The sequence below is a fragment of the Rhinatrema bivittatum genome, chromosome 13 (assembly GCF_901001135.1).
Source record: "Rhinatrema bivittatum chromosome 13, aRhiBiv1.1, whole genome shotgun sequence".
Lineage (NCBI taxonomy): Eukaryota > Metazoa > Chordata > Amphibia > Gymnophiona > Rhinatrematidae > Rhinatrema > Rhinatrema bivittatum.
The window spans coordinates 34,340,605-34,368,291 of NC_042627.1; the positions used below are offsets into that span (position 1 = coordinate 34,340,605).

At 42.9% G+C, this 27,687-nt stretch overlaps 1 protein-coding gene across 1 annotated transcript; it reads right to left on the minus strand.

Annotated features, from left to right (window-relative positions):
- Positions 1-2,880: 2,880 nt before the first annotated feature.
- LOC115075429 (beta-1,3-galactosyl-O-glycosyl-glycoprotein beta-1,6-N-acetylglucosaminyltransferase 3-like) lies at positions 2,881-4,658 on the minus strand. The gene has a single exon (XM_029575784.1). It carries the CDS (start codon positions 4,342-4,344, stop codon positions 3,019-3,021), a length of 1,326 nt encoding a protein of 441 aa, XP_029431644.1. The 5' UTR covers positions 4,345-4,658; the 3' UTR covers positions 2,881-3,018.
- Positions 4,659-27,687: the final 23,029 nt, after the last annotated feature.

Genomic DNA, 27,687 nt, shown 5'->3' on the forward strand with positions numbered 1-27,687 from the left:
AACAGGTTAATGTAAATTGGTTATTTACTTTCTCAGATAATAGAAGGACTTGGGGGCACTCCATGAAGTTAGCTAGTAGTTCATTTAAAACAAATGGAAGAAAAATGTTTTGCACATAGTTAAGTTCTGGAATTCATTGCAGAGGATGTGGTTATGGTAGTTAACGTGTAACTGGGTATAAAAACGTTTTGGATAAGTTCCTAGAGGAAAATTCCATAAATTTGCTATTAATTAATAAGCAATAGTAGCTTGAGATCTATTTAATGTTTGGGTATTTGGCAGGGACTTGTGACTTGGATTGGCCACTATTGGAAACAGGATGCTGGGCTTTATGGACCCTTGGTCTGATGCAGTATGGTGTATTTTATGTTCTTCAGCTCTTATATTTCCTTTCGGAAGAGCTATTTTTTCACCACATTTTATTTTCTTGTCATATGTACTTTGTTTCCTTTTTCAAGTGTTCTTGGAAAACTGTATGCATATATAAATACAAGATAAACCGAGCAATTCTCAAAGGAAAATGTAAATGTAACATACCATCATAGCAATTTTTAAATGCTTTTGAAAACTGCTACAATATATGCTATTGATTTGTCAATAGGTTTTACCCGGTTAAGTGCACTTAACAAGGTAAATTAGCTTTTGAAAATTGCTATGATAGTATGTTATATTTACATTTACATTTTCCTTTGAAAAGTAACTTGATACTTTTGCATTATTAAAGTCTACATGTAAAATTTCCTGAAAATGTTCATGCGCATAATAGCAGATGTAATTGTGTGTGGGTACAATAATTTTCAAAACAGGCTTAAGGTTATAAGTCCACTTTGAAAATTGTTATAACTTGTGTGCAAATTTGCTGGCTAACTTATGTGGGCTGTTGTAAAATTGCCCCCTAAATTGCTCATTATCATTGGTCTAACTAAAGGGTAGATTTTAATACATGCAGGCATGGCCATGTGCACACACTTCCTGGCGCACACACATGGATGCACCGATTTTATAACTTGCACGCGCAAGGGGGGGACTGTTACAAACTCCGCACAGTAACACAATCCAGTCTTCCTCAATTCCCTCCCAGTCTGCTCCAGTTAAGGGATTTATGCGCGCAGGGGTTTTAAAATCTACCCTTAAGTGTGTTAAGGCTAGTACAGTGTTGACACATTAACTTATGTTTAATGTTTATTAATGCTGCATTAGCCATAACACAAATTCGCATTATTCTGCATTACTATAGAGTTAATATAGAATAACACAATAAAAAGGTTAATGAGCTACCTTGCTTGCAAATTAAGCTTTGGGTACATACATGCAATTTCTGTAGACTATGGGGTAGATTTTATAAATTTACACGCACGCGTACTTTTGTTCGTGCACCAGGCGCGAACAAAAGTACGCTGGATTTTATAAGATACGCGCGTAGCCACACATATCTTATAAAATCTGGGGTCAGCATGCGCAAGGGGGTGCACATTTGTGCAACCTGCGCGCGCCGAGCCCGGTGCGCGCTGCCTGTTCCCTCCAAGGCCGCTCCGAAATCGGAGCGGCCTTGGAGGGAACTTTCCTTCCACCTCCCCTCACCTTCCCCTCCCTTCCCCTACCTAACTGACCCCCCTGCCCCTATCTAAACCCCAACCCCACCTTTGTTGGCAGATTTACGCCTGCCAAAAGCAGGCGTAAATCTGCGAGCGCCAGCAGGCTGCTGGTGCGCCATCACCCGACCCGGTGGCTGGTCCAGAGGCCTCGACCACACCCCCGGGTCGGTGTCATGCCATGACATGCCCACCGCCCCGCCCCGAAATTCGTGCTGCCCACCCGAGACGCCCCCTTTGCAAAGCCCCGGGACTTACGCGTGTCCTGGGGCTTGCGCGCGCCACCGAGCCTATGCAAAATAGGCTCGGCGTGTGCAGGGGGGGTTTGGGGTAGGTTTTCGGGGGGTACGCGCGTACCCCTTTGAAAATCTACCCCTTTGAGTCTATAGGTTGGTTGTGTTTTGGGTGACTGCTGCTTGAGATGGCATAGGTTTTATTATTGTTAACTATTAGCTTTGTAAATTGTAATCTTTTTCTTGTTGAGTTTTAATATATATATATATATATATATTTTTTTTTTTTTTTTTTTTTTTACTAATGTACACTGCTCTGGGTAGTCTCTATTGCTGGAGCTAGGAATTAAGTTTATAAATATTTAAAATAAATAAAATGGGGTTAACTCAAATAGAGTCCAGCAACCCAAGTTGTCTTAATCCCCCAATTCTGAAAAAACTTACCAGCACCTAATGTGGGCTTCAATATCCCCCCGCATTTTGCATGGTGGAGATGATGGAATAGGAAGCAGGAGTGCTTTCCTGCTCCTTTTAGCTGTTACTGAGCTAGTGATGGGGTAAGCAGGGGAAAATCTCAACATGGAGGAATCAGAGGGGTTGGGCAGCCTGGACAGGCATTCTTCAGTCCAGAAGGTGCGGGGGTGATAGTAACACAATGGCATTATCTGCTGCAAAAAACTGGCTTTAATGCTGCTTAGTTAACTGGGTCTTTAACATGGTGTTTTGCCATTAATGTGCATAAAAAGCCAGTTTTCACATGACTTAGTACATTGGCTCCCGGCTTTGTTGGTTAATGTCATCATATTAATAGTGCTATCCACTAGCACACAGAAGTAAAGGAACCCTGTGAGGATGCTTTTCTACCAATGGAACCAGTGAGAAACAAATTATTGGCATTTTCTAGTACAGAAAAGCCCTCTCTCTGGGGTATAAGAAGGGAAAATAGATTTTAACCTGGTCCTTTGTTTCAAACCCTAATTATTCAAATTATCATTTGTTCAGTCAGGAAAAAAAAAACACTTGTCATAAAAAAAAATATTTTCTTACCACAAAGAAATAGACACAAATTTATAGAAAAAAGTCTACAAAGCTTCATCATTAACATTGTATACTGTACAATTGAGCAAGTCCTGCTGATTGTTCATTGCAACCTTTCCTCTTTCAGAGCCAGAGCTTGCATAAAGTTTGTAACCTTACAGATCCTCTCCATAAAAAGCTTTGCGCCTCAGATATTCTTCCAGACACTGAATAGCATAGTCATCCATGCTGGGATCAAACTTATTGGCAAACAATTGATGGTGATTGAGCATCCACTGCAGATCCCCAGCCCCATATACACAAACTAAATGTCTGTGAGTACCTGTGCAGGGAGGGTACGGTGCTCCTCTGCTGATAACTCCTTCCAAATCTGCCCACTTCACCAGCCTAGCGATTGCATTCATGTCAGTGGTGTCATATTTACCATGATACGGAACCGATCCTGGGATTCCAGGCATTCGATTTAATGTTGCCCAGAGGAATTCATCTGGGCTGTAAGTATCATTTCCATACTGTAGTAGTTTTTGTGCATCCTGATTTTCAAATATAGATTTCACAAAGTCTCTTATAACAACAAAATATGCATTTCCAACAAACACTGGAACACTTATGGATGGTGGATCTTTTTTAATATTAGTTCTCAGTACTTTAGATCCATTTATTTTGTGCTGAAACAACCAACGGTGTTTTTTAAATTCTGTTGGCTTTTCAGACTCCAGGCTGTTTTTGCCATTCAGTACCTTCAGGGCTCTGACTATCTCAGCGTTAGTCTTTATTGGGAAGTCGGTGCCACAAGTGTTTAACAGATATTTCCAGGGCACTTTACTTTTCAGCAGATCCTCCATGCAGTTCAGGTCAGCTTGAACCCGTAACCAAGATGCATAAACCACCTTTTCCAGTTTAGATGCCACAAACACATTGTCAAAGCAAGATGCAATGGCCCTCACAGCCTCCTTAAATACCTCAGGAGACTTTCCGTCCACATGGACACAGTAAATGTTCTGAGGGGTATAAATTGCTCTTAAAAGCCTCTCAAACATTTCAATATTTTCATGGATCACCATGGAATATGCGATAGGAAAATCTTTTTCTTCTTTGCTCAATGAAAAAGTAATAAATCTCCTGGTTCTCCTGTAGAGATTACAATCTTTAGTCCAGTTTAGGTAGTTATTTTCAGTTAAAGGCAGCTTTTTATTTTTTACAGCCAGTCTCTCTAAGAGTATCTGTTCCATAGCTTCCTGGTCCCCTCTGATGATTTTGGAGCAGGATACAGGACCTCTAGAAGACAAGGAAAGAGATGGGTACCACTGATCCCTGCAGTATCTTTGTCGCGAATTGTCTGCCTCACTGAGGAGGTCGTCCAAGTCACATTCTTGGGAAATAAATTTCAGCACCACGATGGCAAACACCAGCAGGAATCCAAAACCCATCCAATGCCAAATATGATGCTGGTGAAGAATTCTTTTCATATGAAAAGCCATTTTTAGAGCAAATGTCGAGAGGTTTACGCTTGTGCTCTGTTGATAGTCGCTCCTCTTGTCCTCAGCTTGATAACAAATGTGGATGTACAGCAACAGACCCTGAAGTTTGAAAATGTTAATCCTTTTGCTGAGACTAAATGTCCCGGTGCTGGGTTTAACCAATGGATTCTACTGCATCTGTGCAGCTCTCAGTGCTCTAGAAGTTCAAGGTTCACTGAATCGGCTTGCTCTTTCTTTTTCCTTAAGTGTTGTAATGAGGAAGCAAGATAAGCTTACAACACACCTACAAAATATGAAGCAGAAGCTCTCAGGATCCACCCAAATTACAAGACTGTAATGTTTATGTGGGCTTGTTTCAAAGGCAGCCAAACAAACAATATATACTGTATATCCAGTCAGACAAGTTTGTCATTCATCTCTGAAAGAATGTCTTACTATCTCCCATAAAACCAACAACAGGAGCATCTAATAATGTAGATAACCCCTTCAAAATTGCAATCAGAGTTACAACATAATACAAATTGTTTACCAGAACAAGGGTGTATAAACTGAGACATAACACTTGTGTGTGGGCAAACAGAACAATGCCCACAAGGTTTGTGAGTTCCTGTGATTTGATCATTTATCTGTCTTATCCTAGAATCCATGTGTGTGAGCAAATCCTGCAAATTCCTCCCTCTACGATATGAAAATCTTAATGAGCCCTGAAAAATTTGCTGAAGAGATAATGAATGCCAATGTCTGTGTACAATCTGGGAAATTGAGTGACTTAAATGAGAAAAGGGTAAAATACAATTTAATGATTTATCCATGTTGCTTACTGGTGGTAAAAATAGCAAATCCCTGTTAATATATAAAGCCTGTTTAAAAGCTGATCTTAACACTTTACTGGGGTACCCTTTCAGCTTAAACCGGGAAGTCATCTCTTCAGCTTTAATAATTAAGTCAGTTTTGGATGAGCAAAGCCGTCGTAGACACAGGAACTGTCCCATAGGTATATTCTTTTTCAGTGCTCTTGGGTGACAGCTATCAAATTTAAGTAAAGGGTTACGATCAGTGTCTTTTCTGAAAATAGTTGTGGAGAAGGAAGAGTTATCAAATGTTATCAGAATGTCCAAAAACGCAATCTGAGAGGGGTGTATATTATGGCTAAATTGTAGGTTAGGATTACACTGATTAAGCCAATCAAAAGACATATAAAATTGGACATCTGTGCCCATGTACCTGAGCCAAGTGTGTAAAAAAACTTGACCAAATCGAGGAATAGATATGCATCAAACTTTGCCACATATAGGCAAGCCAGACTAGGGGCCATGGTCGCCCCCATGGCTGTGCCCTTTATCTGCTGATAAAAAGTCTCTTCAAAGCGAAAATAGTTCCGAGTCAATGCCAATGATGTAAGTTGCATCAAAAAAGAGGTCGGTATGCGTGCTGGACCCAAATGTAAATTCAATGTCTCCTCCACTGTTTCTAATGCTACATCCTGAGGGATGTTTGAATATAGGGACACTATATCTAATGTGATCAAAAAACATGGAGACGAAGGAATACTTAAATCCTTCAATATGGTAATTAAATGTGAAGAATCGCGTACATGAGATTTTATTAAGGGAACAAAAGGTTTCAAAAAAGTATCTATGAATTGTGAAAGTGGTTCCAAAGTAGAGCCAATACCCGAAACAATCGGGCGGCTGGAAGGATTTTGTAAGGTTTTGTGAATCTTTGGTAAAACGTAAAAAACAGGTGTAACTGGAAATTCAACTGACAGAAAACTAGCTTCACGATTCATAATATATTTCCGTGTTAAAGCACCTTGAACCAGTGCAGAAATTTCAGTTTTTAAGGATTCTGTAGGGTCAGAAGTTAAGGGTGAATAAAAAGTCACATCATTTAATTGGCAAGAAACTTCTGCTACATAATCACATCGATTCATAATTACTATTCTACCCCCCTTATCGGCTGATTTGATAATAATGCTAGAGTCATCAGTTAGAGAATTTAACAATACTTTCTCATTCTTAGAAAAATTAAAATGAATGTACCGTTTCTCTGACAGTAATACCTGAATGTCAGAACGCACCGGTTTTTGAAATGCAATTAACATGGGATCAAAAGGGCCAGGAGGGACCCATCTAGACTCGACGGTGTTTAAAAATACATTTGTGCTATTGTTGTACGTGCTCCCTGCCACATCATTATAAGCTTTATGAAGGTATGTTTTTACTATCTGTACTAAATAAGTTGTTTGTCGGCGTATGTTTCCATTATTTAACATAGTCCTTTTCTGATGTTCTGTTTTTAGAATTGTTGACATAATTTGCCTGTCCCTCCCAACGCAGCCTCGGCGAAACACGGGTCCGTGTTGTGGGACCCCCTTTTCAAAGTCGCAGTATTCACAGTGGAGTTGCCATATGAATAAATAAAAAAGATTTACTGGAATTGCTACAATGGACTATGTGAACTTTTTCTGCATTCTTAACTATCTCTCATGCCATCATTTGAATCACAATAACCCAATCAGAAATGTACATCCTGGGCCATAACACAGCAGAGAAAGACCAGGGCCAATGCAAATGGACACTGTAGTTGGACATATAAGTATTCTTACACTTTCAGTTAAGAACGCCTAACAAAACAAAGATGAACCTCCACATTTTCATGTAGGTTTTGAAATTTAAAAAAAATTATACTTTTGAAAGAAAATAAAATCTGTTGTTTACTTGAGATAGATATAATTGTGTCTAGTAAATTCAAAACTTTAATTGATAGAATAATACAAATGCTATTGTGTGTGTTCTTAAGTAAAATACTTACATTACCAGATGGCTCCAGGGCCCAATTAGATAGTCCTTTCACAAAATTGGAACTTGAAAGAGCCATAAAGTTACTGGCAAGTCAAAAGTGTCCAGAACCAGATGGTTTTCCATTGGAATACTATAGTTGTTTTAAAGAGCAACTGGTACATCTTTTACAAGAGCTATACACTACCAGAAATGTCAATACCATGTAGCAATGTATATAATACTTTCTTCCCATTCCAATCAGATACTTTCAATTACGCTAAACACCCTATGGTGTCCTATCTTCCTGCAATATGACTAATATGGACCTAAAAAATTTCTGTACTGTTAATAATGTTCCTTTAAGTTGATCCCCAGTACTATACACCCTAGCTAAGTCTAGTTTGGTTTTTATTATACTATAATTTGAATGTTATCAGCTAGTGTATCCTTTCTTAAATATGTTGGATTGTAAAGCCTGTTGCTCACTTAATGTTCATTGTAAACCGAGGTGATGTTTGCCAACGAGCCGTGGTATATAAAAGTAAATAAATAAATAAATACCAGTCATCAGTTCTGGAGAAATATGGGGGTCTGTCTGGTTTCACAATTAATTATATGAAAGTTTTGCTGTTAAATCTAGGACGCCTGAAGAACAACAACTGTTGTTTGGAGGGAATTTTTCAGTGGCAGAAGGAATGTCAAATATTTGGTTATAGTGGTTCCAATCAATCTGGCTCATTTAAATTACTCTGCAATAATTACAAAACTACATTTTGACTTAAAATGTTGGACTTATTTTCCCTTATTGCTCTTGGGAAGAGCCTATTTGGTTAAAATATTGGTACTCCCATGCTTATTATATCTGTTTCACCACATACCCTGTAATGTTCATCAGAAGGTGTTTAGAGATCTTAATGGGCAATTTCCCCCTTTTAACATGATGAAAACCTCCAAGAATCAAGTTATTGGTCTTGCAGTATCCCAAGAGTAGTGGGGGGTTAGATATCTTGAACATATTTCTTTATTACTTAGCTTCCAAACTAGTAAGTGTCAAAGGTTGGTTGGTAGGGTCTAATTCTTCTAGTTGGGTGTCATTGGAGAGCTCGCAACTGGGGAAATTTACCTCGACTTCACTCCTCACTTTGAGCACCATCTCTCCTCATGCATGCTTAAAGTCTGGCATACTGCCAGCAAGCTGTTAGCCTTTCAATATGAAGGTTTGTCTCCTATTTCCATTCTTCAAGGCAATATGTTATTCTCTCTCTCTCTCTTATAAGTCATGAAAAGTCTAACAAGAGGAGTTGATTTGTACACTGCAGTGCTAGCTGCTGCATTGTACAAACCTATTCCTTTTTATCACGTATTTATTTATTTATTTAAAATCTTTTCTATACCGTCGTTAAGCGGGTGCCATCACAACGGTTCACAAAAAGGCACAAAAACTATGTTGTATAAAGTGTTTAGAATTCTAACTCTTAAACAGGTGCCATCAAAAATACTGTAACATAATATCATTATAAATACTATGTGGTGAGTGTTATAAGTATAATGGCTATAATTCTTTACCGATGAAACAACAACCCCCAATAACTCCAACCCATCTCCTGAAAACCCACCCCGATTAAAAGTGTCCCTCTAAAGTAGTACATACATATAAAGTGTCAGACTGTCTTTATACAGACAGAGTCTGTCTCTGTCTCTCTCTCTCAGCAGTAGTTATGCAGGCAACCCATGCATGTTGCCACAACAAACTTTGTGGTGTCTTGGTTCTGCCTCCTTATTCTGGGCACACATGCATGCATGTATGCTCGCCCTTCCTTAAAATTCACATTGCTCACTCACGGCCTACATATGTGGCTGTTTTTGTGTGAGCAACACTTTTAAAATCTACCTCTAAGGTATTTGTAAATTTTACCTACAATGTTCATGGAACTGTTTCTTGTCTTTCTCTATGATGGCATGCATTGTACATCCTTAATTAAAGAAATATTAAAAAAAAGAGAGAGAGAGAGAGTGAGGGTGTGAGTGTTTTTGTGTCTGAGAAAGAGAGAGTATATGTGTCTTTGTGTCTGGGATAGGGTCTGTGTCTGAGAGAGAAAGTATCTTTGTGTCTGAAAGATAGAAAGTATGTGTGTCTTTGTGTCAGAGAGAGCAAGAGAGAGACAGCGTGTGTCTGAGAGAGTGTGTGTGTGTGCTTTGTGTCTGAGAGGGAGAAAGAACATATATATCAGTGGCATAGCCATGGGTGGGCCTGGGTGGGCAGCTGCCCACCCAATTTGGACCCAAGCCCACCCAACTGGCACCGGACCTGCAAGGCTGTCGCGGGATCCCATCCCCGCGACAGCGAAGAGGAGGACCCAGGCCTGGCACGCCATTCCATGCATTTGCACGGCACACATGGGGAAGCGGTCCTGCGGCCGTATGTGTGCCTGTTGGGGGGGGGAGGAGAGCGGAAGTGCCGCGCACAGCTTCCTCCCCCTCCCCCCCCCAAGCATCATCGTGAAAGTTTGCGCTATTAAGACTCAGCCTTATGCTTAATCATTGGTCATTTAAGTGGGAAGTCCCACAAAATATCTTACCTGGGTGTGTGTGAGTGAGAATGAGAATCTGGGTGAGAATGGGAGTCTGGGTTTGTGTGTGTGGGTGAGAATGGAAGCATGAATATGTTGGTTTTCTGTTCAGGCCCACTCATCAGTATTCCACTGTTCAGAAATTTTAGTTTCTCAGGCTTTCTATTTTGGCTTTATCTGCATATTTGTTTCTAATTTTATAGTCTCTTATTTCTATACAAGCCGTTAAGCCCGTTAAAACGGGCTACATCCCTCTGTCTCTCACCTCCCCCTCTTTCTCTCTCCCCTCACTCTTCACCACCCCCTCCCTCACCCACTCCTCCCCACCCTCCCTCTCCTATCACTCAGTCCCTCCCTCCCACTCAGTCTCACTCACTCCCTCCCCCCTCTCTCCCTCCCTCTCACTCACTCAGTCCCACTCACTCTCACTCAGTCCCCACTCCCTCCGTCCTCTCCCTCAGTCCCACTCCCTCCCTCCTCTCCCTCAGTCCCACTCCCTCCCTCCCTCTCACTTAGTCCCACTCCCTCCCTCAGTCCCTCCCCCTCACTCAATCCCTCCCTCCCACTCAGTCACTCCCTCCCCCCTCCCTCTCACTCACTCAGTCCCACTCACTCTCCCTCAGTCCCACTCCCTCCCTCTCTCTCCCAGTCCCACTCCCTCCCTCAGTCCCCCCTCTCCCTCTCACTCAGTCCCACTCCCTCCCTCTCACTCAGTCCCTCCCCCTCACTCAATCCCTCCCTCCCACTCAGTCCCTCCCTCTCACTCAGTCACTCCCTCCCACTCTCTCTCTCCGTCCCTCCCTCTCTCTCTCTTCTCCCTCCCTCGCTACCGCCCGCTGTCGCCGCTACCGCCGCCGCTCGCTACCGCCGCCGCTCGCTACCGCCGTCGCCGCCCGCTGCCGGTACCGCCGCCGCCGCCCGCTGCTGCCGCTGGACGCCGCCATTTTTTTTCTTTCTGAAGCTGCCTCAGAGCGACGTGCTCGCCCGCACATGCGCGGTAGAGCTGGTCTCTACTGCGCATTTGCGGGCCGTCGGTCACAGGCCATTTATAAGGTAGATTAGGTAAGGGTCGGTCTCAGTTTTGCCTGTGTGTGACAGAAATGCAGTATTTCTAGCATTTAGGGAGGAGGAATAGCCTAGTGGTTAGAGCAGTGGACTATGAACCAGGAGACCAGGGTTTAAGTCCTGCTGTCACTCCTTGTGACCTTGGGCAAGCCACATTACCCTCTGTTGCCTCAGGTACAAAAAACTTAGGGGTGGATTTTAAAAGGCCCGCGCGCGTAAATCCTTCTGGATTTACGCGCACAGGGCCCTCGCGCGCCGGCGCACGTAAAGCCCCGGGACGCATGTAAGTCCCGGGGCTTTTGAATAGGGGCAGGAGGGGGCGTGTCCGGGGGGCGTTCCCAAAACGACGCGGCGTTTCGGGGGCGTGCCGTGGCGTTTCGGGGGTGGGCCCGGGGGCGTGGTCAAGGCCTCCGGACCAGCCCCCGGGACCGGAGGACGGAGCGGGGCTGCCGGCCGGCGCGCACACAAAGTTAGGGGGGGGGTTTTAGATAGGGCCGGGGGGGTGGGTTAGGTAGGGGAAGGGAGAGGAAGGTGGGGGGAGGGCGAAGGAAAGTTCCCTCCGAGGCCGCTCCGAAATTGGAGCGACCTCGGAGGGAACAGGCAGCGTGCGCAGGTTGCACAAATGTGCACCCCCTTGCATGCGCCAACCCCAGATTTTATAAGATATGCGCAGCTACGCGCGTATCTTATAAAATCCAGCGTACTTTTGTTCGCGCCTGGTGCGCGAACAAAAGTACGCGATCGCATATTTTTTAAAGATCTACCCCTTAGATTGTAAGCCCTCTGGGGATAGAGAAATACCTACAGTACCTGAATGTAAACTGGTGTGATATTGAGATTGAATGTTGGTATATAAAATAATAAATAAATAAATATAGTTTCTCTGTAGTAGTAGTCCAGCTTGTTCTGTTATTCCAGTAGGTGATGTATTAATGTTCTAGGGCCTGGTGTAGTATTTGCATTGCTGCTTTTTCATATGGTTGCTGTTATTTGAATCCTGAGAGTCAGTGCTGTGACTGTATGGCAAGGTTCTAAATGCCTCTTTCTTTGCAAGAGTTTGAGTTACTTCACAAAATAGAAGTGGAGGGTTATTTTTTGCTGCGTTGACACCAGAATTTGAAATTTATTTTTTTTTTCATTTTAGTTGTAATGTGAATTGCCCTAGCTCTACACTGCACCTGTTCTGATGATTAATTATATTTTATTGTATTTATGAAGATTTCTGGTTTTCTGCAAAGATGTTCATGAAAGAATACATTAATTTTTGTTTTATTACATGATTGGATCTGTTTGTTTTCTATACTTGTGGATTTATAAACTGCAATAAATATTTAAAAATTCTGATTAATAAGGAATTTTTAATGCTGGTAAGTGCTTGAAATAATTGAAGTAAATTATTTTAAAGTTTCATACATGATGCATAATGGCTGTTGCAAATTACTTAGAAAGCCATTCTAGGGTGCAGTATATGGCATTATTTATCAATAAGAAAACAACTAGTAGGTCTCAGACCTGCATGTCTACAGCCCACCCATGTTAACCTTGTGCCCACCCAAAAAATCAATTCTGGCTACGCCACTGGTATATATATCTGTGTCTGAAAGTGATATGTGTCTGTGTCTGAAAGTGTGTATCTCTTTGTGTCTGAGAGAGTTTGTGTTTTCTTTCCTGTGTGTGTGAGAGGGAGGAGTGTCTATTCCGTCCACCTATGAAAGGCATGGCAGCTCTCTGCCTCTGTGAATTTTGGTTTTCTGGCTCTTGACTTGTGAAAGGTTGGCCACCTCTGCTTTAGTAAATAGGCTTGGCTACACATTTTGCTTTCTGAATTGCGCGGGAATACCTAATAGGGCCATCAACATGCATTTGCATGTTGCGGGTGCTATTAGGTTCGGGGGGGGGGGGTTGGACGCGCATTTTGGACGCGCTATTTATTACCCCTTACTGAATAAGGGGTAAAGCTAGCACGTCCAAAACACACGTCCAAATACCGGCTAACAGTGAGCTCCGTCGGAGCACACTATTAGGGATGTGCAGAGCAAAATTTTATGTTCATATTTTTTATGTCCGAAAGGGGGTCCCACTTGCGGCCAATATGGACATAAAAAAAATCCAATGAGTTGGGTATATGTACATATGTGCAAAAAAAAAATTTAAACCCCCTCACCCTCCTTAATCCCCCCCCCAGACTTACCACAACTCCCTGGTGATCGAGCGAGGAGTGAGGACGTCATTTCTGCAATCCTTGGCGAGAAGCATGTGATGTCGGTGGCACGTCGAGTGACGCGGCGTCACGTGATTCCCGGCGAGTTCGCGCCGGACGGCTCGTTCGGCCCAAAAAGAACTTTTGGCCAGCTTGGGGGGGCCTCCTGACCCCCTCAAGCTGGCCAAAAGTTCTTTTTGGGCCGAACGAGCCGTCCGGCGCGAACTTGCCGGGAATCACGTGGCGCCGCGTCACTCAGACGCGGCGTCACGTGATTCCCGGCTCGTTCGCGCCGGACGGCTCGTTCGGCCCAAAAAGAACTTTTGGCCAGCTTGGGGGGGCCTCCTGACCCCCCCAAGCTGGCCAAAAGTTCTTTTTGGGCCGAACGAGCCGTCCGGCGCGAACGAGCCGGGAATCACGTGACGCCGACATCACGTGATTCCCGGCAAGTTCGCGCCGGACGGCTCGTTCGGCCCAAAAAGAACTTTTGGCCAGCTTGGGGGGGCCTCCTGACCCCCTCAAGCTGGCCAAAAGTTCTTTTTGGGCCGAACGAGCCGTCCGGCGCGAACTTGCCGGGAATCACGTGACGTCGCGTCTGAGTGACGCGGCGCCACATGATTCCCGGCTCGTTTGCGCCGGACGGCTCGTTCGGCCCAAAAAGAACTTTTGGCCAGCTTGGGGGGGCCTCCTGACCCCCCCAAGCTGGCCAAAAGTTCTTTTTGGGCCGAACGAGCCGTCCGGCGCGAACGAGCCGGGAATCACGTGACGCCGGCGTCACTCGACGTGCCGCCGACGTCACATGCTTCTCGCCAAGGATTGCAGAAATGGCGTCCTCACTCCTCGCTCGATCACCAGGGAGTTGTGGTAAGTCTGGGGGGGGGGGATTAAGGAGGGTGAGGGGGGTTTAAATTTTTATTTTGGCTCAACAATCGCGATTTCCCACATATCGAACATATCTATGTTCGATATGTGGGAAATCCGATCGTTTATGTCGAATCAATTTTTTAAGTAAAAAAAAAATATGAGTTGCGTTTTACTAATGCGGTCAATCCGAATGCACACCCCTACACACTATACTGTATTGGCCCGAGAGTGAATGACCCAATACAGAGATCAAAATGGGGCCTGTCTGTATGCCAGTTGAACCACCAGGCCAGCCCTACTATAGAATCTAAAGCTCATATATACCCATACATAGAGAAAGAGGTTTTCAAAAGGGTCTAGCCGGCTAGATCTGAGATTTAAAAAATAATTTTCCATGTTCCCTGCTATATTTTAACCACTCAGAATGTGGGCATTCCCAGAGACATGGCTGGGTCAGGAAGGGTGGCTAGTACACATTTTCAGTGCTAGCTGGCTACGTTTATTCAATTATCCCTATATTGTTTTACATGGTTGTGTTAATAAACTATAAATTATTAAAAAAAAAAAAAAGAATATCAGCTGGTTATATTATAGCCATGTAAATTTTTATTCACACCTAGCTGGCTAGGTCACCTAACTTGCCCATTAGCAATCTAAAAGTAAATTTTAAAACCAGCGTGCAGGTGCACATGTGCACATATTTGTCAGCCTGCACCTTGCGATGTGCGCACTTTATAACATAAGCGCGTATATGCATGCATTTTATAAAATAGGCTGGCTGCATGGTCATGTGCTCTGAATTTTAATTGGGTGCATGCCTGTGTGCACAAATCCCACATCTACTGCATAAGTGTGTGTGTGGGGGGGGGGGGGGTAAAAGGGATGCGCACTGACTCCATTATCAGTTTTTCCAGTTCGTTCCCAGTTCGCCCAGTTAAGGAACAGGTCTTCCAAGCCCCCCTAGTTTAATAGCCATCCTCCCCCCCCCCCCATTCCCCCGACCCTTAAAACCCCACTGATCTGCCTAGATTTTTTTGTTTTATCACTTCCATGTTATCCGTATTAGAAGTAAAGTTAGGTGACCGGGGATCCCAGCATGCACCGGATCGTGTTACGTGCGTATTTCAGGTTACAATCCTGGAATGCCCATGTCCCACCCAGATCACTCCCACACCCCGCCCCTTTTCGGAAACTTCATTTGTGTGTGCAGCGGGAGATACCCGTGTATCCGAGTGTCTTTTAAAATTCGCTCGGCGTGCACCAGCCCAACTTATTCGATTGATGTGCACGTCAGGCTTTTAAAATTCACCTGTTAGCGAAAATGGATCCAATACTTTATTTCTCAAAGCAAACATCTGAAAGTTTCAAAATGTAAAGGTTTCCTTTTAATCCTTTCCTGATAATCCTTTTTTCTATCCCAATAGGTTTATTTCAGTTTTAAGAACAAATATGACCATAAACAGAAACACTGAAACTCTGAAGAAATAAGATTCAAAATTAGCCTTAGTTCATTAAAAACTTTATTTCAAAGTGTAAACATTGCTAAACCATGCATGCAAGTTAAGGCAATATTTCTTACAAGTCCATTCATTCTTTTATTTTCTCTTTTCTTTTGCATAGGTCATTGTAATATAATCTATGCAATACCAACCAACTCCATACAAAGTTACAGCAGAAGAATAGGCCAGGACATATCTGTACACTTGTATTCATTTTTGTAGTAATATGGAAGATGTGCTGCTGCTAAAACACATTGACATAAGATGTAGATATGTACATAGATATGAAAGCACGTCATAAAGGGGCTGGTAAACTAACAGATTTATTGCAAAGGGATTTGTTGGAGGAGAATGTGTATCCCCTAACAGAGTCTGCATTACTTATTTGGGAGGAATGGTCCATTATAAGCAAGGGAACGTTATAAACAAACAGGAAAGTCTGGGATAAGCTCAGATAATCTCTAGTTCTGAGTCTGACGAAGTATGGGCAAGGCTGGATTAAGACTTGCTGAGTTCCTAAACTGCACAGAGTTTAAGAGGCCCCATGACATTACCAAAAAAAAAAAAATGTAAAACTTGAAATTTAGTGATTTTTTTTTTTTATTTAGAGGCACCTCATAATCTGAGGTCCTAAATGCAGCTCATACCTAAATCTAGTGAGGAGAAAGCCAACGATCCTTATCTACTATTGCATTCTATGATTCACATATGTATGTGTGTATGTATATGTATTTATTTTATGGATGTGATCTTGAAATTCCACTTAATTCAATATAGCATCACTCTAAATGGATTACAAACTGTCAGCACCATACAGATTTGGCCATGATTTATCACATTTTTTTCTCAGTGCTTAGGGAGGGAAAACTTTTGCAAATCAGACACTATGAGGCCTATTTAAAGCATGCAAAGCCTTCTTGTGTGTGCTAAAAATTGCAAGCTGTTCAAGAAAACCTTGCCAGGCACGTTAATATGGTCCCTTAAGACATTAGCAAGGTTGCTAAAATGATCACAGCCTCACATGTAAATGAGGGGAATCATAGGAATGTTAGACTTTACCGAGTCTGTTAAAATAGCGCTGTCTGACCCCTTGCAATAATTTGCCCTGATCTCCTTGGACCTTACATCCAATGAAGTAGGAGAAAGGGCGGACCTCTGGGCGGAGGGAAGAAGGGGATTTGCCAGCCTCTGCTTGGGGGTCAGGGGGCCTCTGAAGCCCTCCACCACTTCTGGAAAGGAGGATGTCAGAGACCGCCCAAATCTCACTTGGGCTCTGGTGGAAGGGAGGGAATCTCTCATGTGAACCGGCTCTTTCAGTTCCAGCTGGTTTGCACTGGAGATTTCACGGTAGCTAACAAGGATGCTACACTTTTGTGTGTTAACAGCCATGTTTATACCGAGGCTACACTATTGGAGCAGAGTTTCAGCATGCCCTCATTAAAATTTATTATATAGCACCTTAAGTGGGATTTTAATGTATAAGTAAACATTTTAACAACTGGCATGCTAAAATGTTTTTAGAACATGTTCTACTGCATCAACTCATATCTTCTCTACTATATGGATTCATGTCTTTAATTGCCCACCACGGTCACTAGATTAAAACATAAGAGATTACCTGAATGCATTCAGTTCAGGGTTTTCAAAAACCCCTTGTATGTATAATCTCAGACAATTGTTTTATAGAAAGCCATATGTTGAGGATTTCTTGCTACATAAAAATAAAACAGATCATATGTTACATGGTTTTGAAGTACCCCTAGATATTTCTCCACCCATACAGTAGCTGTAGTCTGAACCGTTTTGGTTTTTTATTGTAACAATTTCTGACTACCTCTTCTCTTTTAAAAATTGACTCTCTTCAACCTGTTAACAGTTTTGAAGCTGTCTTATTCAAAAAAAATTTTTTTTTAATTTTTCAGAAAGAGCAAAATTTACTGATGAACTGGGAGTGCATGCTTATAACATTTCATTAACCTTCAAATGCAGAATATAGTGGAGAGAAAACCAATTAACCCAAGATTAACACAACAAACAATTAAATTGGTCTTGAAAACCAGACCTGAGGGGGAGGTGGAGTCAAGATGGCGCCCTGAGTGGACGCGTTGAACACTGCTCCAGCGCTTTTTTCTTTGAATTCTGCTTTTGAATAATAAAAATGCCTCCTAAGCGTAAAGGAAGGCTGAGAACCTACCCCTCTATCTCGGCAGTCCCATCGGGGCAGAAAACGATCGACCAATGCGTCCAAAAGTCGGAGGAGAAGGTACTGAGAAGTCCGGCTGTCGGGTCACAGAGGAGAGTATGTGACCCAACCTCGGAAGAAGTTTCTCTCAGTCCACCGGACGTAAGAATGCCACCGGCTGTGTGCATCACCTCGACACCGCGGCTCTCCGAGAATCCCAAAGTGGAAGCTCTTGTGCAGCAGCTAGAGGGGGCGATGTCGTTGGAGAACACCCCTGGTGAGAGTGAACGTGGGAGAGGAGAGCAACAGCAGAGCCCAGGAGCTGGAAGCCGAGGGCAGGAGCCTCCGTTCCTCACCGAAGGTGAGATAACTTTTAAAAAGCCATAAGTAGTCACTCTAGACTGCTTATGGAAATTGTCATCGGCAATGGCAAAATTAATAACGGACTGTTTTACTAAGATAAATACTGTTTCCTCCCAAATGGATGAATTAAATAAGAACTTTGAGGGCCAAAAATTGGAAATGACTGAGAAAATTATAATTTTGGAGAATGATATTAAACATGCTAAAGAAGTTCAATCTACATTGATACAAGATTGTGGAGCAGCAAAAAGAAGAATTGAAAATATAGAAAACACGCTGAGACATCTCAATCTGAGAATAATACATTTTCCAAGTGTTGTTGGAGAGTTTCCTCGAATGACTGTAAAACGGTACTTCCATGAGGTTTTGGAAATTTCCCCTGAAAAGACTCCACCCCTAGAAAAGGTTTATTTTCTCCCGAAAAAGAATCAGCAGACACAACCAAATATCAATGTATTAGAGAACTTAACAGACTTTTTAGAGTCATCAACATATGAGATTGCTGAGAAAGCTACATTATTGATATCTTTTCACAGTGAAAATGATATGGGAGAAATAATGCATGCATATTTTAAGAAAATCAATGTTCCCTTTATGGGATCTGTAATTAGAATTTTCCCAGACATAACTAAAGAAACGCAGTAAAAAAAGAAAAACTTCTTGGCTCTAAAGCAGGATGTCTTAGCAGTGGGAGCCTCTTTTATGCTGAGGTTCCCATGTAAATGTGTTCTTAAGTATGGAAGAGACAATTATATTTTTTTCCACCCGGATCAGCTAAAAGGTTTTGTCGAAGCCAAAAAAGTGGAAAAGCAAATGGGTGGCACTTAGAAAGTCCTATATATTAGAATCCGAATTCAGGGCTCCTTTTTCCTGATATTATGTTTCAAGTATTCTCCCTTGGTTTTGCGGTTACAACACCCCCCCCCCCCCCCCCCCCACACACACACACACACACACACACACCAGCTTGAGGTCTAATGGGTGTAGTTAATTTCATAATGTGATATGTTGAATATAGTATTTCTATTTAGTATTTGCATTGGATGTATTGCACCATTTTTCTTTAACAAAGTTAAATGCTTTGTATATTATTATGAAAAACTTAATAAAGAGAGAAATGAGAAAAAAACCCAAACAATTTAAATAAATTGAAAAGGCATCAAGGCCATGGAGGAATGTACTGCATCAAAATAGCATCTGACATAAAGTTTACATGGTGATACTGACCGCTATGGATGTTGATGTCGACTGGGCAATATTCTTTTAAGGAAAATGTTCTTTCATTTTTATGCAGTACATCATTGGCTCTATGAGGTATATATAGTGAGCGTCATTAGTATGGACATTGTTTTTGACTGTTCTGTTATTAAAGCGTGGGTTTTTTTCATCATTAAGGGCTGGATTTACTAATGCCGCAAGGCATAGTGAATCCCGCGGTAACGGGGGTGAAATGGGGGGGGGGGGGCGGTCCTGCGATAGCCGGCAGCGATCGCACAGCGTCGCTCCAAATAACTACACCATAAAAGGTGTAGTCATTCGGCGCGAAACTGACAGCGATAAAGGTGCTTACCTTTCGCTGTCAGCACAGTCTTCGCGGTATCAGCCCCGGTGCCACCCCGACTCCTCCTCTTCCGGGGCTGACGTTGCCCCGACTCCACCCCCATCTTGGTATCGCACGCGATAAGGGACTTTTCGCGTGCGATCCGCTTGGTAAATGACTCCCTAAGTGTTGTGATTAGTGTTTTATGGTCAGACGTGGGGTGGGAGTGTATTCTCACATTCAGGTCAATTTTAAATCCACCCCCCCCCCCCCGGCACGTAAATTCCGGGGGTTATGCAAGTGGCTGGACCTTGCATGCACCATGCACATAATCCCTGTTATGCATACTAGAGCCAGCCTTGCAAAAGGGGCGGTCCAGGGGGCAGGACGGAGCTGGAGGCGGCTGCTGTTTGCCGCTGTTGGGAGATCGCGTGCCAGCAGCCTGCCGGCGCATGCAACTTAGGTAGGATCTTTTAAGGGGTCGGGGAGGACAGGGGAAGAGGGAGGGAGTATGGGCAGTGGGGTAGGGAAGTTTCCTCCCAATCCCCTCCTTAATTGGAGCGGATGGGGAGGGAACTGGGCAAGGCCGCAATGCATCACCGTGCGAATTTTGCAAAACTGTTCCCCCTCCTTGCGCACGGATTACAAAATCCGGCACACATGAGCACACAGCCTGCCGATTTTATAACATGCGCATGCATGTTATAAAATTGGTGCGTCCATATGTGCGCGCCGGGTAGCGTGTGCACACGGACGCGTGCACTCACCTATTAAAAACTACCCCATTATCTTTAAATTGCACACTCTACCTTTATAGTGATGTCACTTTTTGTTCTGCATAGGTTCCCTGAAGCAGATCCCCAGAACCTCTGTGCAGTTAGTAGCTCTCCAAAGCTACTAACTGCACAGACTATGGACTGATAAAAGACTCGTTTCTGCTTTGGAGTTTGTCCTCATAGTGATGCTTGCTTTGACGTTCAAGTTATTTTCAAAAACCAATGCTGACAATTATATTTCACAACGGTATTATTAAAAAATATGCTTGGCTAAAGACTAGCAAATGATGACCATGGTGTGGGCTTTTTTGGCAGCTCTTAAAGCCTTTTCAATTTAGTTAATTGCTTTTCTCTCCACTATATTCTGCATTTGTGTGGCACTTGTAGATGAGTTTGGACTCTTTTTAAGATCATTTTATTAACCTTATTAGTCTTTGATGACAGGACAACAGCACAATGTTTTTATTTATCTCAAACACAGGTAAGAAATATAAATATTTTGGGCCTGATTTTCAAAAGCATTTACACACTTAAAAATGGGTTTTACATAAATAAATGCACTTTATCCATGTAAGTGGGCTTTTGAAAATTGCTACAATAGTAGATACATTTACACATATAAATCCTTTTGAAAATTTCCCTGAAATAATATACCATATTCTGCGTGCATAATCATGTAGATGAGCATGTGGGTAAAACTGAGACAAGAAACATATGCGGTGAAACCCTACCATGGTGAAACGTTATTAAAGAGACCAGGCAAAACTATATGGAGTGAATTTTGAAAACATTATGCACATAAAAATGATCATTTTTGTACATAAGTAGCCTCTACTCACATATGGGTAGATTTTACAAATTTGCGCACACGCGTACTTTTCTTTGTGCACCAGGCGTAAACAAGAGTACGCGGGATTTTAAGAGATATGCGCGTAGCTGCGCGTATCTGTTAAAATCCGGGATCGGCGCGTGCAAAGCTGTGCAAAATCGGCAGCCTGCTCGCGCCGAGCCGTGCAGCCTGCCTCGGAGGGAACTTTCCTTCCACCCCCCCACCGCACCTTCCCCTACCTAAACACCCCCCGCACACACACACCTTTGTTGCACAAGTTACGGTTGCCTGAGGCAGGTGTAACTTGCGCGCGCCAGGCCGGCCGCCAGTGCGAGATTCCCAGGCTCGGGAGCCATTTCGGAGGCCTCGGCCACGCCCCCAGGCCGGAACCACACCTGCGGCCCTGCCCCCAAATGATGCGCCGCCACAACACGCCCCCTCGACACGCCCCCCCCCCCCCAGGAAAGCCCCGGGACTTACACGCATCCCGGGGCTTGTGCTTGCCACCGAGCCTACTCAACATAGGCTCGGCGTGCACAGGGGGAACTTCGGGCAGGTTTGAAAATCTGGCCCATATTCTGTAATTTATCAAATTAAAAAATGTGCGCGTTTTTCCACTTTCACATACACATATACGCGCATAAAAATGGGCAGTCTGGGGCATTGCAGAGTGGGGCCAACATTTATGTGCTTAAGTTGCTATTTGAAAAGACACTTAAGCCTGTACTTTTGCCAACTTACTTGCATAATTTTGCACCTGCTAATTATCTGGCATAACCAACATTAGTGTTTTTTGTGTAGCACTGAATGGGTGGGAGGTTTGGATGAAATGGAGGGAGTTCAGGCTGAAGAACCGGGAAGGCCTTGATGACCAAGTCTCTGCTACCTGCACTGTACAAATCAACTTTCTTTAATGATGTCCATTTTACAATGAATACCTTTGAATGTGTCTGTAACAACACCCCCTGAACCCTAACCCACCTCCCTGAAAACTCACCCCGATTCAAAGTGCCCCCCTTACAAAGGTCCATACATTGAGTGTCTAGTCTAAGCCTTATAAAGTGTCTCTCTCGTTCACCAACCTCCTACAACTAACAAAGTGATGTGCGTAACATACAAGAGCTGGCTGAGGAAAATTAGGGGCTAAGTGTGTCGGTGCTGGCCCTGCCTCTGGAATGCCTCACCCCTTTCCCGCCCACTGTTTCTGAGCGCTCATAGATGAATGTATGCACACCCTTCCTGGCTATTTAAAATTTGCGTAGCTCCCTGTGGCCCACTTACTCGCGTATGTTGTACACAAGGTTTTTAAAATCTACCTCATTTTTATAATCAAAAGTATAAACATAAATCCCAACTTCGTCCCACAGTGCTTATCTTTTGAGCACATAAAAGTATGCATGAAATCTTTTTTTTTTGCATACTTTTATGTGTACACATTCCATGCAAAATCTGGCTTTATACATTACAATAGCCGGGGAGTGGGAGCACAGGGGGAGAGACATTCGTAAAAGTGTGCGCCAAAGCAATTTTGCCTGTATTTTTACATGCACTAGAACAGGGGGTGGAGCTGGGGGCAGGGATACCTTTTACAAGTATACTTGTAATTTATGAAAGATGGTAAATTTTTAAAACCCCTATGCGCCCCAAAGACGGGAGATATATATTTATTTATTTATTTTAATATCCCGATGTTCAATTTGGCATATCACACCAGTTTACAGTGCAACAAAGGATTCCATAAGAAATAGGCTTCTTATTTTACATTGTAACTTCGTAACATCTGTGACAATATAATTTTGAAGAAAAAGTAGGCAACGATATAGCTTATAATAATAGAGAATCAACATTGATTTAACTGTATAACACTTGTTGAGATATATGCACGATTTGGTCCAGTGTGCACTGCTCGGATTTTAAAACTCAAGTGGGTGCGCGCATATCTCCCACTATGCACACAAATCACAAATATCAAGAAAATGGCGAGTGTGGGCGGGGCATGGCAAACCAAGTCGGTAAAATTAAGTCACTGCGTAAGTATTTACATGACAAGCGCCCACCATGGTCCCCCTACTACGTAACTTATCTGTTATGGACAGCGTGTAAGACATGTAACAAAAAAAACTAGGCTAGTCAGCAGGGTTTTAAGGGTCGGGGTAAAAGGGAGGTAACTTAGCTAGGGGGTTTAGGAAGTCCTCTCCTTTACTGGGGCGAACTGGGAATGAGCTGGGAAAACAGGTAATTGTGTCAGTGCGCATATGTACTAAAATTCCCCCCACTTATGCACGAGTTGCCATTTGCGTGCAGATGCGCACGTCAATATAAAATTGTGCACACATGTACGCACATATGGCCGATTTTATAACACGTGCTCATTGTTATAAAATCGACGTGCGCGTTCGCTGGCAAATGCGCACACATGTGCCCACATGCAGGTCTTAAGATTCACAACCATGCCCGTAAAATCCATTCACTCCTGCTGCTTAGCAGGTGTAAGTCTGTGCAGAGATAGCGGCACTGATTCCGCCCGCACCTGGGAATTTTCAGAATGGATTTATGCGTATGAGCCTGCTCTGAAAATGCTTTCTAGCTCGTAGACATCAGTCCTTTGCTGAAAATGACCTTCCCTAGAATCAAGAAGGTTTATTTTTACAGAAAGTTTGCATGAATTCTTTTTCCCCTTGCTACAACTGGAGTAAAAGTTGCACTACTTCAAAATTCTGGGCCCGGTGTAGTAAAGCATTTTCTCCCCTTTGAGCCTTATTTACTAAAGTTTTTCCATAAACAAAGAATAAGAAGGAAAAAGCTTCAATGATGAATTTTCAGAAGGTTTCATGTGGGAAAAATCAGCATATAAACGTGTAATAGCAGTTACCCACATAAATAGGATGCACCCATAAATATTTGTGGGTAAAAAGGAGAGGTCTGGGGAGTTCCAGGGTGGGGTCAGTAGTTAGACATGTAAGATTCTATTTTATAAGAGACTGCACATGTAGATTTGGCAGCTTGCTCACTTATTTTTACCTCTGTTCCTAAATCTTGCATCAGTGATATTATTAAACGTCTGTTGTGAAGTATTGAGTGGGTGGGGAGTCTGGGAGAACCAGAAGGGTCTCAGTGGTCTGGGCAATCTAATGGTAATTTCCTCACACACGCATCTTACAAAATTTACGCATAAAAAGTGACTTATGGGGGTGAGGGGAGTAAGTGCTATTTAAAATACATGGGTAAAATCTCAGCATGTAAATTTTTTAAATTGAAAGTAAAAATACGCATGTGCCACATTTCAGCACCACTTCGCCAGATAAAATCTGACTTATCTGGCTAAATGGCTGGTTAAGTCTTACAAGTACTATCTGGCTATATAGCAATACTGCCACTTAGCCATTGTCGACATTATATGGCTAACTTATCTGTGCATCTTTTATAAACGTGCGAAAGTTGCAGGGTAGATGTATGCATTTTTTATAACCCTATGTATATGATGCGTGCGGGTTATAAAATACTGGGTAGATCTGCACACGGCCATATATACACACATATATGGGCACATGCACAGGCGTTTTAAATTTGTCCTTCCTGTTAGTGAATCAGGCCCTTTGCATTGATGGAAGAAATGCTTAGCGACTACCTCTCTGTCAGGCCGATTCAGTAAAGTCCGCGGGAGAGCGGACGAACGCCCGCTCTCCCGACGCTCGCACAGGCCACTTGCCTCTGCATGCAATTCTCTATTTAAATGAGGCCTGGCGGTAGAAACGGGCAAAAGGAGGCGCTAGGGACACTAGCGCGTCCCTAGCGCCTCCTTTTAGCCCGGAGCGGCGGCTGTCAGCGGGTTTGACAGCCGACGCTCAATTTTGCCGGTGTCGGTTCTTGAGCCCGCTGACGGTCACAGGCTCGGAAACCAGATGCCGGCATAATTGAGCATCCAGTTTTCGACCCAACAGCCGCCGGCCCATTTGAAAATTTTTTTTCTTTTTACTTTTTTTACCCTTCGGGACCGCTGACTTAATATTGCCTTGATATTAAGTCGGAGGGTGCACAGAAAAGCAGTTTTTACTGCTTTTCTGTGCACTTTCCCGGTGCCGTCAGAAACTAGCACCTACCTTTGGGTAGGCGCTAATTTCTTAAAGTAAAATGTGCGGCTTGGCTGCACATTTTACTTTCTGTATCAAGCGGGAATACCTAATAGGGCCAACAACATGCATTTGCATGTTGAGGGCGCTATTAGGTTCCACGGGTTGGACACGCGTTTTCCGCCCCTTACTGAATAAGGGGTAAGGGAAAACACGCATCCAAGGGCAGGTTAACAGTGCACTCCGTCGGAGCGCACAGTACTGTATCGGCCTGTGTGTAAGCAAACTGACTACAGGTATGCATGTATATTGCTAATATAGAATGTGCATACTTCAAATCAAAAGAACTACAAATATGCCTAATCTACGCTCCTCCTGGAATACTTGATGCTGAGCCATCTCCCATCATTGAATACATTGCCAAACACATCAACTATGACTCTCCTGCTTTAATAATGGGTGACTTCAATCTCCACGTTGACTCAGCTATACGTTCTCACAACTGTGAAATTTTCTTATCTTCGCTTCAGAACATGAGTTTCATACAAATCATTAACAACCCAACTCATAAAGCAGGCCACACCTTGGACTTGATTTTCATTAGTGAAGGTATCTCTATCGCATCTTCTCCAACATGTAATCCAGTTCCCTGGTCGGACCACCAAATTATTAACACAACCCTCGAGATAGCAAACACTCTTCCCCCTTCCTTCCCTAAAACCACGGTTCATTTCAGAAAACCCTGCTCCACAGAAGTCCTAACTAATCATCTTGAAAAGGAACTACATCAGCTAGACCTCTCAAATGCGAACTCTGCCGTCAATTCTTGGCATTCTATTATCAACAAAGTCGCAGACCAAACCTGCCCCCTTACCACTAAGGTGATTCACAAGGCCCAAGACAACAGAAAACCTTGGTTCACACCTGAACTGAAAGCTATCAAACTACTCCTCAGAAATAAAGAACATATTTGGCGTAGAAATCCGTCTCCCTCAACTTTAGCAAGCTACAAGTCTACCCTCAATACCTACAGGAACTCCATCTTCAAAACTAAGAGAGAATTTTTCGCAAAAAAAATACACCACTTCATTTTCGATTCTAAAGCTCTCTTTTCCTATATCTCGGCCCTCACAAAACCATTGCCACCATCTATTCCTGATGATATCGCTCTCAGCAAAGCTAATGAATTGGCCAACTTCTTCGAAAACAAAATTACTAATCTCACCAAACAGTTTACTACAACCAACCCTCCTAACCTTCATCAGACGACACCATTACCACAGACAACTGCTAAGTTAGACTCCTTTGAAACCACCTCTTCTCTTGAAGTGGAAAATATTTTGAAAAAACTTAAACCCTCATCTCATCCTCTAGATTCCATCCCATCGAACCTCGTCATTTCAATTCCAAATACCATTGCCAAGCCCATTGCAAAAATCATCAACTGCTCCTTAACCCAAGGACTAGTTTCCGATTCTCTAAAACAAGCCATTTTAAAACCTCTCCTAAAAAACCCCAACCTATCAAATTCTGACCCAGCAAATTTCCGCCCCATTGCCAACCCGCCTTTCATCGCCAAGATCATGGAGAAAATAGTTAATAAACAACTCACAGAATTCCTGGAGGATCACAAGATTCTATCATCATCACAATATGGTTTTTGTAAATCTCTAAACACGGAATCACTTCTGATCTCGCTCACCGACTCCATCATTGTGAACATGGACAAAAACCAATCACACCTCCTGATTCTACTTGATCTTTCAGCTGCCTTCGATACGGTCAACCATTCAATTCTACTAGACAGACTCATGGATATTGGTATATCGGGCTCTGCCTTTGACTGGTTCCGTTCCTTCCTTCATAATAGATCTTTCAAGGTGAAAATCAATAATAATCAATCACATTCAATCAGTTCTAAATTGGGTGTTCCACAAGGCTCTGCCCTTTCACCAACCCTCTTTAACATTTATCTACTTCCTCTCTGCCTCCTCCTCACCAAGATGAAAATCAAGCATTACATTTACGCGGATGATATCCAAATTATTATCCCCATCAAGGAGTCTTTACAAAAAACCATCACCTTTTGGGACAGTTGCTTCCAGGAAATCAGCTCTCTCCTCTTCAAGATTAACCTAGTCATCAACAAAGACAAGACGGAATTCCTAATCATCTCTCATGATGCAAATCTCTTTATTAGTGAAACAACCTTTCTCCCTAATGCTCAACCTCAGATTGATAACCACTCTCTTCCTACCTTCCCTTCAACAATACCTGATTACTTCAAAAATTCTTCGTACGTAAGAGATTTAGGCACCCTCTTGGACAACCAGTTCAACTTTAAAAGATTTGTTAACAATACAACTAAAGAATGCTTTTTCAAATTACAAATCCTTAAAAAACTTAAACCCCTTCTACACTTCTATGATTTCCGTTTGGTTCTTCAATCAATCTTACTCACTAAAATCGATTACTGTAACTCTTTGTTGCTCGGACTCCCTGCTGTAACTATAAAGCCACTACAAATGTTACAGAACTCAGCTGCCAGGATTTTGACAAATACAAAAAAGAGGGATCACATCACTCCAATCCTTTACCACCT